An 18544-nucleotide genomic window follows, 5' to 3' on the forward strand; every position below is an offset into this window, starting at 1 on the left:
AAAGTTGCACATACAACAATATACGGTCTACATACAAAACAACAGAAGAATTTACTGTACACAGTTACAGTAAAAAGAAAAAAAAAACTGCAGCATGCTCTCCTATGTTTCAGTCTGCCCACAGCACCTCATCACATCACAAGCCATGTTTTCCCTGGCCAAGTAGCAAGAGAAATATCGCATAGCATGGTGAATCCAGCATGAAAAGCACCAAATGCTATATCTCCACATGCGTCTTCCATAGCTTGGAGAAGGGGTATACACATTTGTGGATTTCGGTCATACACTTTTCATCTCCAGGCAGAAATATTGAGAAATGGAGAATATGGAGGGAGATAAACAACTAAAAAGCATAGTTGGGCAGTGAACCAGTTACAAACAGAGCAGCCCAATGGAAACTTATTGTCCCAAATGACAATGTACCTGAGCTGATCTGGTGGAATAAGAGTGTTGTGTAGGGTGTCCAGGTGTTTCCCCATGTGATTTAGAATTTTCAATGACAGTGTGTTCCTTGTAAAAACAAGAGATTTTCTGTATGAAAATTGTGCCAAATGCAGAGAATTGTGCATAGTGTTTTTAAAAGAGTGTTTTTTAGAACCGCAATTTGAGTGTAAAGCAGGAGTTGTGCTTGTAGTTCAGCAGATCTAGGGGGTTGGTGCATGAGTTACACGTTGTGGTCATTGTGTCTCAAGTACCATTTTTTGTGTGTAAACAATTGAGAAGAAATGTAATTGACAGTTTTTTGTTTTTTCTTTTTATTTAAAATTAACAAATAACTTTAATAATGCTCTCTTAATGTTATCTTAGTGACCTAACTGTATGTGAAGATTAAAAAGCATCTGTTTTCTTTTTATATTTGCATAGAATTATTCCTATTCAGAGAGGAGAAGGAATTTCCCATCAGTACAATGAATTTTCATTCACACCTTAACATGCACATGATTTTGAGAACCTTATGAGAATCTTTTTTGGTTTGTTTTTATTTAGAGCCGTTTTAATTATCAACATTCAACCCTCATAAATACACAAAAGACACAGCTCCAACCTCATGTCCCCTCCTGTTATTAGTGTGTGTGTGAGTTCAGCCAGCAGATGCCCTACTGTCTATATCCATGCAGCGAGAACAATTTTATAAAACACAATGGATATAAATACAAATATAAATCTATATAGGAAAAAGTGAGACACTCTTTTTAAGTGACATATTACATAGGTGCATGGATATATTCCTGCAGCTACAGAGGCAATGTCAGAGATGTCAGAAAATATATTGTCTCTAATGTTTTAACTATAATTTCGCAGCGCCTCCCAGAGGCAGAACTCTACAAGAGCTGAAGTCTAGCATAAACAGCCTCAGATGTGTATTTTACAAGGTACAGAGATATATTTTAACAGAATAACAAAGTCAAGAGGGCTCATAAACTCATGCAGTTGTTGTGACAGAATTAATTTTAAAAAAATGCTTTGCAAGAAAGATAAAAGAACATAAAAGTCTTGGGAAAGGTTGTGATTCTAAGAAACATGCTGTAGTTATGACGTACTCATGTAATGTTCTGTCTTTTTAATAAAAACAAAAAAACAACACAGTTACTAAATGCACTTGGGCATCATATTGTTGTTTTGGTATGGGAACATAGCAGGAGATAAAGAAGCAGAAATTAGTTCTAAAAGACACCAGGAAATCATTTAATCTGTTCTCTTAGTCGTTGTTCAGAATCTAACTTCTGCATCAGACGATATGTGACATATGACAAGTTGGACTTTCTCAGCGTTACAGTTTTTTCCAATTCCAATTAACACAATTTTGCAAACTAGGCTGGTTTTATCAAAATACTTAACACAATTCACAAAACCACACACCTAAACTGCAAAATACCCAATATATCCTGTAAAATGAAGCACCCCAACCTAAACTACATATAGCATTATCAAAATCAAACTTTTGCACCAAATGGCACACACTTCATTCATATTACAGTTTTTGCTGAATGCTTACACACATGTTGCAGACTTTGGCTCACTGTGTCATAACTTAACACGCAGGCTGAGTAAGACACAGCACATAGGGATAAACTCCTAACTTATAAGGCAAAATGAAACTCTTGAAACATATCCTAACAATCCCATTTCAAAACTGTTTTTAGCATCAAAATGTTAAACACATGCACCTTTCAATTACTCTTTCTTAGCAGCAACAACACACCGATGTGCTTTATGCAAAATACAGCTGTATTCAGTACTTTGGATGGTCTCTGACTTTCAAAGTCAAGTTTTGTGAAAGATTGATCACTACAGTTGATCTAGACGCGTGAAAACAAAATGGAAACGCTTCAGAATTATTTTTTGTTTTTCAGGTTTTTGCAAAAGTAAAAAACAAACACAAAGATGGCCACATCACCTCATCCACATCACAGGCAATGTCCTCCCTTGCCAAGCAACAGGGGAAATATTGCCTTGCATGCCATATCCAACCCTGTATGGACCTCACCTCAATGTCGCCGCATGCCTCTTCCATGGACTGTAGAAGAGGCATGCGGGCATGTGGTTGACGGTCATAAACTTTCCAGCGCCATGCTGAAAAAAACTCCTCAATTGAATTCAAAAATGGGGTGTATGGTGGCAAGTTGAGTGCAATAAATCTATTATGGTTGATGAACCAGTCCCGAACCAGAGCAGCCTGATGGAAACTGACATTATCCCAGATGACAACAAACTGGGTCTGCTCTGGCCCGTCCTGGACTACTGTGTCATGAAGGGCTGAGTCGTATGGACCGAGGATGAGTTGTGATGCAGTGTCACTGTTGCCTGCTCCCCTTCTTTATCCTCTTCCTCGTCCTTCTGCTGCACTTACTCGCCCTCTTCCTCTTTCTGCCTCCCTGTTTCCAAAGTTGCCACAAAGGAGCTGAGCTCACATCAGGTGTATTTGTAGTGCTATGGTTTAGACTGATTGGTCTACAATTATATTTTAAATGTTTTCATGTGTGTGAGTCTGTGTGCTTTTCCAATTTTAGTAGATGTGTTTTCCCAATGATTGCATGAGATTTCCTTTTTGAACAATGTGTTTTATGTAAAAAACTGTGTAGTGTTTTGCAAGAAGTGTGTTAGGGAATTTCAAACACAGTGCAAAGCATATATTGTGTTTGCAGGGTTAGTGCTTCTGTTTAAGGCATGGTCACCAAAGTTAGAGGTTGTGATGCTTTGGGCATAGCAACCACTTTTAGTGTTTAAGGATTAGGCAAAAACTGTAACAGATTTTTGTCTAACTAACTACACACTGTTGGGCATTATGAAAGCACTCTCATCTTTAGTATGCTTTGTCGTAATACTAAAATAATTCAAATTGTAGAGAATTCTTCAGATTGTTCACATGCACAGAAATATTTGCAGATACACACACATGCTGTCGAAACATTTATTCTTTTTATTTTTCACCAAACAAGTCAGTGCAACATATGCACAGCAGATATGTTTACATTATAGTTTACAAAAATATGCTCACAAAACAGTAAACTGAAAAAGAAAATTGCAGAAAAAAAATGCAACAATGCGAGAGGCTGCACTCTCTGTCCAGCCTCTTCCATTGTCAGCCCAGTTGATGACATGATCAACTAAAGTTGCTCTGATTTAATTTTAAAGTTGTTGTCTTCTTTGGCCATGACCTCCTCTACCAGCTCTACCCCTACCTCTCACTCTTCCTCCCCCTCTTATTCTCACCCTCCCTCTTCTTCTCTCTGCAACATCTTCCATTGTTGCTCACCTGTGGTCTTTTACAGTTTTTATTGATTGCTTTGACCTGTTTAAACAAACTAGAATCCACTCAGTTTTCATCATCACTGTCTCAGAAGAGCACAAGACACCTCTTGCAGATGTGTTAACCCTTTCTCATTGGATTGACACATTTTCCCCACCCTTTTGCAGAACAGTTAACACAGATGTCATTCAAGCAGTCCAAACTCCATTGTTTTAGCTATGGTAACCAAACAGAAACCATCTGTTCCTAACTATTAGAAACTACCTACATCAGTATGAAATCACTAAAGCACCTGTTTCACACTCCTAAACACAAATCTTCAATGAGCAATCAGTCTGCAGGCCTTAAAAAGTGCAGCGGCTGTGTTGTTCTTTGCCAACATGGATTGAAGAGGTCTAAGGCAGATGAGAGTGAGAAATAGGTGCAGAGGAATGTCAAGGTTGGATGACATGCAAGAAGATTTTTCCCTTGGTTCATTGCAAGAGAGGATAATGAATGCGATGTGGATGAGGCCATGTGGCCCCATCGTCAATACAGAAGAGCCTGAGTATCAATAGTGGCTATTTCTTATACTCTACAGTAATAGATTGTTATACTTTACTGTAATATTTTATATCTTTAACTTCTTTTCCATGTTTTAAAACAGGTCAGTTGTTCAGGAAAATGCTTGCTGTGAAGCTGCAGAAATGTTTTGTGGACTATGAGACTACCAGCTTTCTTATTTTCTTATACTCTAATAGATTCTATTTTGGTTTCCATGTATTTTGTGTAATATTTACAGTATTTCAGTTTTCAGCCACAGTTCGAAAAAAAGAATCAATGGAATCAAAAAAATGCATCAAAGCATTTATGATTCTGGATTCAATTCTTTGCAAGACGGCAAATTTGACAACAAATGGCATGAAAGCTACGTAGAGTAATAGGCCACAATGAAAAGCAATGGTGCACCGATTCGAGTGCTGTATTTTGTATTTTGTTGTCCACTGTGTAATGGTTGATTGGAAGAGCTCATACACTTGTTTGCAAGTTGTGTTGTTTGAAAGCAAAATTAGCTTTTGTTGCATATTTTAAATGTTTTGGTACGGTTGCAAACAAAATGAGTAATTTCGACCATGAGTGCCACTGTTTCGGCCTGTGTGTTAACTGTTTTGAAAATGTGGAGTTTGAGTTGACTGCTGCATCAAAGCAATCAATAAAAACTGTAGTGCTAACTTCCTGACTGAAGTGGTAACAATTAAAAATTGTTTGGCCAGGTGGCACTTATAATGGTCAATTAGCTTATGTAGTGTCAATTTGAATTGCAGTGTTTTGAAATGGCAAAAATGTGACTTTATGTCAGATTGTTGTGTCTTATGCAAAGAACCGTGTTCAGTGCATTTAAAAGGTGTCATTTTTAATTGCAAAATGTGTGTAAAGCAGAAAATTTGCTTAAAGTTTTGGAGATGTGAGAAGAGGTTTTGCTCTCTGTGTGTAAGTTTAAATATTTGTGTTATGAATTTTAGTGTGTTATCAATTGGAAAAAGCTGTGATACCTGAAACTGTCTTTTTATTGCTTTTGTTCTTTATTTTTCCATTAATATATTCAATTAATTATCATAATTATAATTACAGTTTTATTATGACAACTAACCTCGGATATAAATACAGTTGAGCCGAAAGTCAGTGTGTGTAAAAGATAAAAATAATTATCCCATAACAGGGGAACATAACAACATACAACAACATAATAACAACATAACAACATAATCACCAACATCAATTCTATATGCTGCAGGGATGTGGCACACCAATTAGCAGGCCGATGCACCGGAAGTATGCTATCACAAGAAATAACCCTTATTTCAACAGAAAAAAACATCAAAGCTAGTACTAGTGCCACAGCAAAATTTAAATAATATCACCACAAATCAAGTTGTGAACACGTTTTGAACTCCTAGTGCTTCAGACTGGAGACCAACACCAGCTGCAGAACAAGATTCAACTGTAAATCGCCACTATAACAACACATGGTAATTTCTAACCACAGGTAAACACATCCTAATACAACATTATATAGAAATGGGCTTCTCTGGGATTTTGTTTCCCCTGAGTTTTTGAGTGCAACACTATCCTACCCTCTCAGTGAAGTTACATAGTGCAGAAACAAGTGATGGGGGATAGAGTGACTGAAACAGAGACACTACTCACCCTATTACAAGACACTGTACCATCAACGTGATTTTGAATCTGTTATTTTGAGTGAAAAAATTTACATAATGTGGCTTTAATATCAGAGACAATTTCATCCTTTTCCACATTCTGTAGTAAATATCAAACAAATTCAATATTCACACAACAATCCCATACCTATATGCACTCCTACATTAGTTAAGTTAACCCTTGGTCAAATCTTAATGTGCAGCTCCACCAATTTTGAATATCAAGTTTTTTTTACAGGTCTTCAGGAGTCTTACTGCATATGTCTGAAAGGTAGTGTAAATATATCCAGAAAAAGCTGTGTGTTAATCATCTAAAATGCCTAAGTTGCATTGTGGGTAATGTAGACAATTTCTCTGGTTCTACTGTATTAATTGGAATGAAGCTGGCAACTGACACTGTGTTAATTTACATTACTGTGTGTAACTGAATTCTTTGACGAAAGCTTGTACTTTTTGTGATTACAGGAAAATCACAAAAGGAATGCAGTAGTTTTATATTGCAGCCCTCATAATGTGTATTTATCCTGTGATCGAAGTTTAAACGGTAGAACAATGGAGTGTTATATTACTCTGTAATTCAAATAGGTAAAGCTCTGAACCTGCAGTGTGTTGAATTACAGCCTGAACTAAGGTTTCTCATGTGTTAAATGGACAGGTGTGGTCTCTTATGCCTGAGACACCCACTGCATTGCACAGTTCCATCATAAAGTGCTTCACTTACCTAAAAAGCACCTTTAACTCTATAACTAATTTACTACTTTATACACCTAAAACTATATTTATAATTATATATATATATTATATACCTATATTTTCAGTAAGTATTTAAATATTTATGTACATTAATCACAGCGATTTCAATTTCTAAATGAATTAGCTTTGAGTAAATGTTCCCTTTTTGTCTGTTTTTTTGTTTGTTACCGAATAACTATAATAATGTATATTATACTTAGTATTACACTATTTTAAAGTTTGTATTTAACTTTTTGGGCTAAATGTAATTTAGAAGTACACTGCAAAACTTCTTTAGAATATTGCTTTAATTGTCAACATTCTTAGTCTTGTTATCCACACTACTCAACACCTCATATCATGTAGAATTTAATTTCATCATACTCCATCATTATGACTCAGAAACTGTATATAAAACAATTTTAATCAAAGGAAATAGATTTTTTTTCCTTCCAAAATATAAATGATTTTGTAGTTGTGACATGTCATACGTATCATATTTGTGTCAAGAGGTAGAGGGTATGATTCTGAGCAGGACGGCTGCCAGGTCAGAGGCTACAGTTTGACACAGCATTCCAACATTTGTAAGTGTTGCTTTAAGTTGTTTTTGTGCCTAAACCTAACCAGACCATAAGCACAGCGCTCTCACAACATAAATTTGATAATTTAAGCGGAAGAAACATAAACGTCATGGTTTGCAGAAAACCTGTATTGCCAATATTTCTTCTTGCAATTGGGTTGTTTATTACTCTCTCTTAATTTTTTTAATCTTACAGTGTGATAGTGAATATCTTCTGTAATGTATATCATTATAAGAAGTATACAGCCAGCTGGAACATACAAGAGAAATAGAAGGTATTTTAATGGCACAACCTGGAAGATCAGATCTCCTTAATGCTATCAGATGCTACAAACACTGTAGTATATAAGGATTTGTTCGACATTCGCTAATAATGTTTTTGTTTTGTCGGTTGGTAAAACTGTTCAGCATTTCTCTCCTTTATTTTTCTTGGATTCTAAATAATGGCTGATCTCCGAACTCTGTCACTTCTGTCATCGGGACTTTCTGCGGTGCGCAGTGTGTGCAAGCTTGTGAAAGTCAGAAATGCTTCTTCATTTGCTGCCTTCTTTAATATACGATTAGACAAGTCCTTTGCTGGAGTGCACAGTACTTTTAGTCTCTGTGTGGAGAAAGAATAGGTTAGTGGTGATGAAATAACACATTTTATGAACTATAATCATCCTAATCAGGAGGAAACAATGCAAGGTTGTTATAGAGCTATAAGGTCAGTAGAGGGATGGAGGATGGAGGTTGTGGGTGGTTGGATGGGCCACTAAACATCAGACTTTAATATATGTAACAGCTGATCGTTTAACTATAACCAAAATATTGTTTTAACAAGAACAATAATTAAATAATTCTATTAACAGATAAGTTGTCAACTATTATGTTAACTGTAAACCATTCTGAAAATTAATTAATCAATTTGAATTTTTATTTTAAGGGAATAAAAAGTTAAAATTCTCTCATTCCAGCTTCTTAAAAATGATTATGTCCTGGTTTCTCTACTCCTCTATGACAATAAATGGAATATCTGTGGGGTAAGGACAAAAAAAGACATTTGACAGTGTCTTCTCCAGCTTTGGGAAACACTGATCGTGTTTCCAACAACTAATCGATTAATGGATAAAAAATTGACCAATTATTCAACAATGCTAATAATTGCAAATTGCAGCCATGAATTTAATCCAAATTATAATCCTTCTCTTGCCCTTACCAAGTTGGATAATGCCTACATTTTTTATTGTTGCAGGTGCAAATAAAATTCTGCTTTGATTATTAATTATTTTATATTTTGCAACTAATCTTACTCTATCATCTGATCTACTTTTGTTTGTAACAGTGAAAACATGTGACTGTACCTGTCTTAGAGTTCCCGGAGTTACAATCACTGCATACAACATCCACAGAGGAACCATGAGTGTTGAGGAGAGCGTGAAGAATCCTCCAATGGCGTAACCCCACCAGGGGTATTCATAAGTGTTGTTGAATTTGAGTGGGGTATATTTGACCAAGGAGAAGAGAAATGTGCACTAGAAAACACACAAGCAGAGAGGAAGAAGACAGTGCATAAAAAACACATTCAAAATGTCCTTCTTTTTTGCTTTTAATTTAGTTTAATAAAACTTACAACTTAAGAAAATGTACAATGGAAACTGAGACTGCATTGTTCAGGCAGAATACTGACACAGGATTGATCACTTACAGTAAATGTAGAATATGTCATTTCTGCCACTAGGAGTCTCTCTATCGAAACAAAACTAAAGATGTTTGCCAAGTGCTGTTTACTGATTGGAGGAGAAGACTTTTAAACATTTTTGGGATTAAAAAGTGGATTTATCTTCACTCCTGTTTATCAACCTGACTGCAGCAGCCATCTGCAGAGCTGACCTCTGTTTTTGGGTGTTTACGTTCTGTAATGTTGATTGCTTACTGACGCTGGAGGGGGAATACACTTTACATCATGAAGGTAACATCACAGAGAGGATAATGGGAAGTACAGGAGTGAGAAATGGAGTCTCTCGTGAGTGGGCCACTGAATTCAAAGAGAGTTGCTCCCTGAATTTAACGACACGGACGCACACATCTGATGTTAGCTTATGGCTAGTGCACAGTAAAGTAAACTAGTTTATTAGGGCAGATAAACACTGCACGAGTAACGCAAATAAACACAAATGTTCCTGCTGCCAGACTTGCCTTACTGTTAATGTATACATCATTAAATAACTGCCACAGCTGATATAATTGGAGCCAGTGATGAGTTAAGTTACCTCTTTTCTTATCTTATCTTCCTGACTTACACAGATTCCTTAAAAAATCCACTTAAAATGAAACTGAACAGCCTTGGGTTGCAATACAGCACTGCAATGATAGTTCTGGTTTCCATCTGGTTGAGACATTGACTACCTTCAGGACAGAAGCCTCTGGCAGCTGTCAGATACACTTGCCTGTTAGTAAAGCAAGAACAAAGTTAAAGGGCAGGCATGCTTGCATTTCCAGTACTTACGGTACAGATAGCTGGTGTGACATACTGCCAACAATATTTCATAAACGGCCAAGGACGATATCCAATCATGTCTTGTATATTGTCATACTGACGATCTGCACCTGAAGAAAATAGGTATTAAATACATTAGCATTACGGTGTATACAGTGTTGGGGGGTGGGATTTTTCTTGTGACCCCTTAAAAGATGTTTATTATGAGAGGAAACACACCCGTGATTTGTTCTAGTTTAATTCAAATCTTTTTAGAGTAATTCACAAGAAAAGAGGCAAAGATTAGATCACTGTTTAAAAACTAAATAAAGAGATATTTGCATACATTAAATTATCTGCCATCCTATCCTGCTACCTGTCCCCCCTCAAGATGGGACCCACTGGATTAGAATCAAATGAGGGATCCAACAGTGGCTCTGGCAGATTTAACTAAATTAAAAGTTTTCCTTACCATAGACCCATCCAATACAGACGGACTGAAGAATAGCAAAAAGCAGGAGTGTCATCCCACTGCAGGCGTAGTAGTCAAACAGCTGGAAAATATAAAGGCCACCCTGCGAATAGGAAGAAATAGAGTCGTTCAGCAAAAGACAAAACAACATTGTCATCTAAAATGGAAATGATCAAAATGAAAGCCGCTGTGAAGATGAAATTGTGAATGAGTTTATGGACATAAGACATGGGAAGGATGAAATGTGGCTCGCAAAATGGGGAATAGTTAAACTTAAATTGATACTGACACATTGTACCTGTACCAGATACTCAACCATGAAGCAAATTTAACTGGCTTCCTTTATTACTTTGACATATTGTTAAAATAAAGGCTTATCTTTCAGTACTCACTTCCGTGACCATCAGAAGGCCAAGAAAGAAGCTCCCCACAGAAATCGCAAGAAGAAGGAGTTTACGACGACAGCCGCCTCGAAAGAAGTTAGGATACATGTCGGAGATGGTTGTGACCAGTGCCTCTTGATATACAAACTACGGTGATAAGAGATTTGTTATTAATTAAAACTGTATTTGGTTTCTCAGTGTAATTACTGCAGTCCAAACAACCTTAATGCATTGTCCTACCTCACTGTCTAATCCTAAGAAGATGATCATGATGAAAAAGGAAATGGCCCAGAGCTGAGGAAGTGGCATCAGAGCAACAGCACGAGGATAAGCTATAAATGCCAACCCTGGACCTGAAGGCACATGTAAAGAACTGTCATATTCTAAAACAACTCAGACAGTTTCATTCTGGGTTTCTGTCCCACATTATATACCCTTCATACCTGATTCAGCCACCATCGATATATCCACACCTTGCTCCTTTGCCATAAAGCCGAGCACAGAAAAGATGGCGAATCCAGCTATGAAACTGGTTAAACTGTTCAACAGGCACAGGTAAACACAGTCCCTGTTGGTGATAAATCAAAAAATTTGTAAACCTGGGCTCTTTTTTTTCAGGAACTAACTGATGGAGTTCAGTCAATATGGAGGAGAAAAATACAAACCTATAGCAGTTGTTGCTGTACTTGTTATAACTTCCTAAAGAAGTAAGAACACCAGTGCAGACGCCATAAGAGTAGAAAATTTGGCTGCCAGCATCCATCCATACCTGAGAGATTTGGATAAATGTATGTTTAGTTTAGGTTTGTAAAGGGGCAATTCTCCTAGGAATGAAAGTGATGTGCTATTAACTGCTACTAATGAGGAAATGTTTTTAATGTGAGTATCTGCCAAGTTGCAAAATGTATCTGCAAAATGTTCACTTACAAAGTGATTTATTTAGTTTCTTGAGAGACTTGACGGATCCCCTGACTTCTCTTCTAGCACCACCATGAGGTTATCATTCTTTTGTTTTAAATGACATTTCTCGACAACTGTAGATCGTAACGAAATTTGGTATAAACATTCATCTTCAAAAACGAACTGCAATCCTGTCAACATTTCTGTTCGTCCAATATTGTTTATAACCCATACCCGACTAACTAATGACATTGTCATCAGTCTCAGCTGTACCTTATGTTAGTGGTAAATAGCAAATGTTAGCATGCTAACGTGCTAAACTAAGAAAATGAACATGGAAAAAGTTAGTATGTTGATGGTAGTATTCAAACGCTGGCATTTAGCTCAAACCACTGCTGTCTGCCACTAGCCTTTCTATAGACTATCTTGAGTCTTGTATATTCTGTATATTCAGGCACTCAAAGCACTTGGTTATACTTGTACCTCTGGATCAGTGAGGCGGGATGGGTCTGGGTAGAGGTAAAACCTGATTCCTTCTTTGGCCCCTGGTAATGTAAGACCACGAACAAGCAGCACCACCAGCATTAAATATGGAAATGTTGCAGTGAAGTAGACCACCTATGACAAAAACAACAGCTAAGGTTTGTGGCAATTTAATATTTAAGAACAGGGATTTGCATGAAAGTAGACACAAATAAGAAGTTAAAGGAGCGATGTGGATCTTCTGTGTTGTGCTAGAAGCAATGCACTCCATTTCAATTCTAATATGTAAGCTTCTGTTGCCCCTGTTAGCGGAGCAGAGAGGCGCTGGGATGAGAACGTGCATTACATCACATCCTTTCACAAAGAAATCGACAGTGCAGCAGCATTTATCAAAAACAAATCATCCAGGCTTGTATAGGCACCTGAGAGAGACGGGGAAGGTCCAGTTTTTCATGTCATGTTACAATCTGCTCACATATGCCCAATAAAAAAGTGATTAATACAAGTAACTTGCTACACATTGTTACACAGAACCCCTTTAACATTAAGACTGTGCCATACCTTTCCTGTTGTCTTCACTCCGTTCCAGACACAAAAGTAGCACAACATCCAGGCAAGAAGCAGACAAAGGGCCAGGTCCCAACGGATATTACCAATTCTCTCAATCCCACTGGACAAGCCCAAGATTCTCCTCCTGCAACAAAGTTTATTAAGGAGCAATACAACAACAAAGAACAGCCATCATATGATGCATTATAATACTCACTCCCAAAATTCTATGACTGAAGATGTGCTGTTTCCATACAGGAGCAAAGTGGATGTTTGATTGGGACCATTCTCAAAACAGTCATCTTACATAAAAGAAAAAGAAAACTTGTGATTACTGATAAAGTAAATACAATGCATAGTTATGTTTATCAAAACTGGAAAATAAAGTCCCTGTACCTGTGTTCCAGCTGTTGCCACAGCTTGCCCATGGAAGCTCAGACCTGAAGGATGAAAACAGGTAGAGAAACGTCCAAGCCAGTATGATTATGTAGTACACACCAGTGTACAAAACAACCACTTGGCTCCCATAACCTAAGCCTGTAGACAGATAGAGATACCATGTTGTAGTATTGTGAATAAATCCTGATAAAGTAACACAACAATGGCTCAGTTAAGTGTCCCGTCAATCTATTCCAATCTGGCTCTTTAGCAGCTAAATGCTCCACCTTTTGCACAAAGTATTCTCTAATATTGTCTTTCTGCTGTTTGGTGCTTGGCAGGTGCTGTGCAGCGGATCTATCAGAGCTTTTTTTTCAGCTAGAAACCAAAACATGAAAGTTGTGAGTTATAATTTCACTTTTGAAAAACTGGAGGCAACTAAAGGATCCAGTGAATTTGTGGTCACGTACACATAGTCAGTTAAGGCATTGTTTATATAATAATATAAAGCAGTGCAGCTTTTAGTACACAACCACCAATATTGTAAGACATAACAAAACAGCAGTTTTAATAAATCAACTATATCCAGTCTACAAAACTGTGTTCATTAAAACAACAGTCGGCAGCATTGTATGGCAGCATTTTTTTTTTTTAACATCACACAGAATTGTTTTACATATGTTCTTATTTTTGTAGCTGATCCAAATAGGAAAAAAAAGATGTACCTTCAAAAAGTGGGCAGATTTTCCTCCAACATGTTATTCCACCCTGACTGGTGTACTGTCCCAACGATGTCTCCAGGAAGAAGAGTGGGATGCCACAGGTGAACAAAAACAAAACATATGGTATGAAGAAAACCCCTTTAAGATAAAAGAAATATACATATGTTGTTAAAATGATGATCAAATTGTACACACAGATTATTGTCAGGGTGTGGCGAGCTTGTTTTTGTAAGGTAATACAGCTGCTAAAGAACTTCAAGAAACCATAATCAATTTATAACAATACTGCTGGAGTTGGCTGGGTTTTTTATTCCACCACTGGCATGAGAGAAATGTTGCCCTACAAGCTGACTATTAACTGCTAACAATCCAGATGCCTGCAATACAACAAAGCATTTTGTACATGATGTATCTGTCCGCAAAAACAAAGATTTACCTCCTCCATTTTTGTAGCAGAGGTATGGAAACCTCCAGACATTTCCCAGTCCAACAATGTGTCCTGCCACAGCGAGGATGAACTCAATCTTACTGCCCCACTGCTCCCTTTCCTGAAGTTCAGGCAGGGTATGTCCTGGTGCAGTCCCGAGGTTCATCAGATTCATTTTCACCTGTGAGTTTTGTTTTTGGTCCATTTCAACCTGTGACAAAACAATTCCATTCAGCATTCTTAGAGAGAATGAATAAGTTCTCTGGTTTCTCTTCGATATTATCTGGCTTCACTCAGCCTGAATTATTCCCTGAAAGGTGTAACACATGTACACTATATTAGATACAATTCCTGAACAAGGCCAAAGACAGGGGATACAACTTACCACCTTCATAATCAGAACGTAAAACATTTTGAAACAATAATAGGAGTCAGCAATGCTATCAGCCTTGAGACTATCCTTTTCGCTCTTCTTTGTTTTTTCTTTCCCCAGACACTAACTGTATGTTCTGAGGAAAAAGTTACTTTTTCAGGATCTTAGATTAGGATGAGGCTTGTATAATTACAAGATACATTCTTACATATTGTGCATACTGTAGATTCTGTACAGATACCACTCAAGGCTTTCTTGCGAAGATTCTCCGGAAAGTGTGTACAATCTTATCAACACAAATTTGCACATTTTAACACAGCAGTTGAAAAGGTCAGACTACCGCTTACAACAGGTTTCTGTCTGTTATCTATGTGAAATTTATATCAGTACAATAACATTCAAGCACCTGGTTATGTTTCAAAATATACATATATGTCTCTAACTTTAGTCTACATTTCTTATTAATATTATCTTATCACGTGATGAGTGAGAAACATAATGGCATTGGCATTAGTCAATGATATCCTAATATAAAGTAAAACCAAGTATTGTTTATGATCAAAAACATCTCAGCGAACAGGGATTTGCATGAAAGTAGAAGCAAATATAAAGTTAAAGGAGCTATGTGGATCTTCTGTGTTGTGCTAGAAGCCAATGGACTCCATTTCAATTCTAATATGTAAGCTGCTGTTGCCCCTGTTAGCGGAGCAGAGAGGTGCTGGGATGAGAACGTGCATTACGTCATATCCTTTCACAACGAAACGTCCATGCAGCAGCATTAATCAAAAACAAATCATCCAGGCTTGTATAGGCAACTGAGAGAGACAAGGAAGGTCCAGTTTTTCATGTCATGTTACAATCCACTCACATATGCCCAATGAAAAAGTGATTAATACAAGTGACCCGCTACACACTGTTACACAGAACCCTTGTTGTTACACAAAACGTCTTTCAGCAAAACGAATTAATGTATGGGGTCAAAAGACACATTTAGGGTTTAACAAGGCATTTTTATAGCTTTTGCCTTTAATGTGATATAAAGTATATGAACAAATAGATTTAACATGGCATTAATAACCGATTCAATTTCCTGCATTCATGCAAAACATGAGCTAAACTTGAACATGTTACTTTACACCATGAAGTCAGATTTAAAATATGCACACATTACCTTGAGCAGGTGAGATCTTTCCTCCTCTGACACTTGTTGGATTAAAAGAAAACAAGCCTCTGCCCAAGATTAAGTCGAGAGAAAGGGGCTTCTCGGAGGAGTGGCCACTGGGACTGACCTAACCAGTTTTCTTCTGTAGAAACCAACCATACAGGGCACACAGGGCACTTGATACAGACACACACACACACGCACATGCACGCACACACACACACACACACACACACACACACACACACACACACAGTATCACTGTCTGTTTTGTCTGTTTGCCAAGATAAGACAGATAATAAAGAAGGGAGTGGGGTTCTCCTTTATCTTGGGACTACACACTGAACTGCAGTGCATTTGCATTTTGAACACATTTGCATACACATGAAGAAGCTGGGTCATGTCTAAAAGCAGCTTCATCGTTTTTCATAATTCCATCAGTAATATCATATTTTCTTTATGGACTCAGAGAAAGCAAACTGAATTGCAGCAGTGTCCCTTTTTTGTTATTGTTAAGAGTGATGGGGGGCTTTTACTCCTCGTTTATGCTTCCTTACCTTTCTGGACAGGAAGGAGCCCCCACCCACAATTTTAAATTCTGGTCACATTTTACAGAGGAGCAATAGAAAACATCCTGACTGGACACATCACAAACTGGCATGCTTCTGGCACGGCACAGGACAGGAATGCTCAGAGCATCAGTACCATCTGTGAAGTGAGAAGTCTGCACAGAGCCCGAGGGATACTCAAAGAAAACACCCACCATAGCCACAGTCTGTCCACCCTGCTGCCATCTGGAGAACAATACAGGAGCAACCGCTACTGTTCCACCAGACTACAGAGCAGCTTCATTCCCTAGGCCATGAGACTCCTTAACTCATCATCAATGCTCCATTTTATATATAAAAAAAAGTGAATGTAGCACAAAATGACTGAGAGGTAGTTTGATATTTTTAACCCCCAGTGTTGTAAAAATGATAATAAGTTTATCATTCACCCCAGAGAAAGCTGCTTGTATTTTGGTACATTTCCTCCATTGATGTCACTCAGATGCATTGTGGGTAATGTAGGCACCAGGTTTTGAATAGGTAGAAGAATGCATGGAATAAAAAATGGTGACATTTGGTTCTGCTGTACCATTTTTTGATTTGTGCTTATAAGTTGTCCACAATGAGACCAAAATGTATCTGGCGCCTACATTACCCACAATGCAACATAGCCACTGAGTGACATCACTGAAGTAAATTTATCAGATTACGTGCAGCTTCCTCTAGAGCCACAAAATCTTTATATCACTTTTATACTAATTGGTGGAGTGACTCTTTAATTCCTAGGTCTGCATATTAGCAACTCAATCTGGTTTTCGCAATTTTTCACAGGTTTTGTTTAAAGCAACACTCACAAGTGAGTTTCCCTCTTTTCACATTTGTCTCACGTTGCATAAAAACAATGAAAGCATCCAGTCGGGAGGATTAGAGCTCTCACCTTTCTTGTTTTCATTGGTTCCCTGAGAATTCAAGCCAAGACGGAGTCATGGGCGTGAATGCTGCATTCACAACACATGTTCACACTCTCAGGAATGTTTTAACATTTGGTTCCTTATTGTGAGTTTAGTACTAGAACATTTTTATTTTATTTTACCACCATAATACAGAAGCAGTTATTCATTTAAGCTGTTAAGTTCAGCTCACAGTCATTAGTGAAGCAGAGCATCTCTTCTCTCAGCTTTTACTATCTAGCATCCTTCATCCATATCCAACTGTTCTAGCTGTTCGTGCCCTTTTAACTTTCACCTTTTCATAAGAACTCTCAGCTAGAAATGCCACAAACTTTTATTCAACTGTAAAATCCTATTCATAACTAGACCCTTTACCCCATTTATCCAATACTTCATACTCCTTCACCGGCTCCCCTCTGTAAATAAAAGCAAGCTATTCAGTTTTAGAATCAGATTCCAATCAGAAATCACATTAAAATGAAATCATTCAACTTTTAAAGACAACAATTTTATTTTGCATCAGTGCTCAACGTCCAGAATTCACTCCACAATTTCGTCAGAGGTTGTCTTCCTTTTTTATTGGTGGTATTGCTGGAAGCTATGAACTCAGTTCAAATGTATTACATATGTTATTCTTTTTTGAATACGTTCAAATCACGCTAAAACATCTCAAGGAATTCAGCTTTCTTTTAAGCTTAGTTACAATGCAAGTCAATTAGAAAACCCTTTCCATGCCATCGTATGGGTTTTTGGTTTAGTTAATGTTTGCTGTTTTATTTTGTAAGGTTCATCCCCATGTGCCATGTTACGTTACTTCCTATCTGTCAGCATGTTTTCCCTGCCTTGTGATTGTCCTGATTAGTTTCACCTGTCCCTGATTAGTCTCCTGTGAATTGAGGTCAACTTCGCTCTCACTTTGTCGGGGACACTGTTTTGTTCCTGGTGGCTCTGTGGTGTGTCTCATGTTTTCTGACCCTGTGTTTTGATTTCCTGCCTGTGTTCCCCATTCCTCCTGGTTTGTACTTCTTCTGTTTTTTATGGATTTGCATCTGCCTGTTCAAAATCAGCCACAATTCTTTTTTAATTCAAAACACAAATTTCATCTTTCTGTACATTTTGTTCATCTGGACCAAAAACCCTGCCCTCAAAATGCCACACCCTAATTACCAAATGGTTTCATCCACTTCTCGCCTGTGTAAAATACTTCAATCACCTCTCAGAATATAAAAGAGGCATCAGACAGAAAAAAAAGCTAGCGGAAAAGCACAGGAGTAGCCCGTTGCGATGACAGTCACATTTTGAGCTGTCAGGTACTGTTGACCCGGCTATAATAGAGGTAGTTTTAAGAAAACTTTTAAGTCTATTTCTTTAAAGTAATCTGACCAAACTCTAAGTGTCATGTGGCCTTTCTAGGTTTGATACATAATATTCTATATGATGGCACCAAATGGTACTTAAAAGCAGGGTTAAAGACGTTA

General features: G+C 37.5%; 1 protein-coding gene across 1 annotated transcript; it reads right to left on the reverse strand.

The window, feature by feature from the left end:
- Nucleotides 1–5294: 5294 nt before the first annotated feature.
- LOC115584144 (sodium- and chloride-dependent GABA transporter 2-like) lies at nt 5295–15714 on the reverse strand. Its single transcript, XM_030421577.1, has 15 exons — nt 15578–15714; nt 14043–14244; nt 13610–13744; nt 12903–13043; nt 12724–12808; nt 12519–12651; nt 11958–12092; nt 11240–11343; nt 11018–11142; nt 10815–10927; nt 10584–10721; nt 10192–10294; nt 9750–9850; nt 8605–8775; nt 5295–7862 (listed from the first exon to the last, which is right to left on the reverse strand). The coding sequence occupies exons 2-15, from the start codon at nt 14236–14238 to the stop codon at nt 7698–7700; spliced, it is 1845 nt and encodes a 614-aa protein (XP_030277437.1). The 5' UTR covers nt 14239–14244; nt 15578–15714; the 3' UTR covers nt 5295–7697.
- Nucleotides 15715–18544: the final 2830 nt, after the last annotated feature.

Source organism: Sparus aurata, chromosome 6, assembly GCF_900880675.1.
Source record: "Sparus aurata chromosome 6, fSpaAur1.1, whole genome shotgun sequence".
In the NCBI taxonomy this organism is placed as follows: Eukaryota; Metazoa; Chordata; class Actinopteri; order Spariformes; family Sparidae; genus Sparus; species Sparus aurata.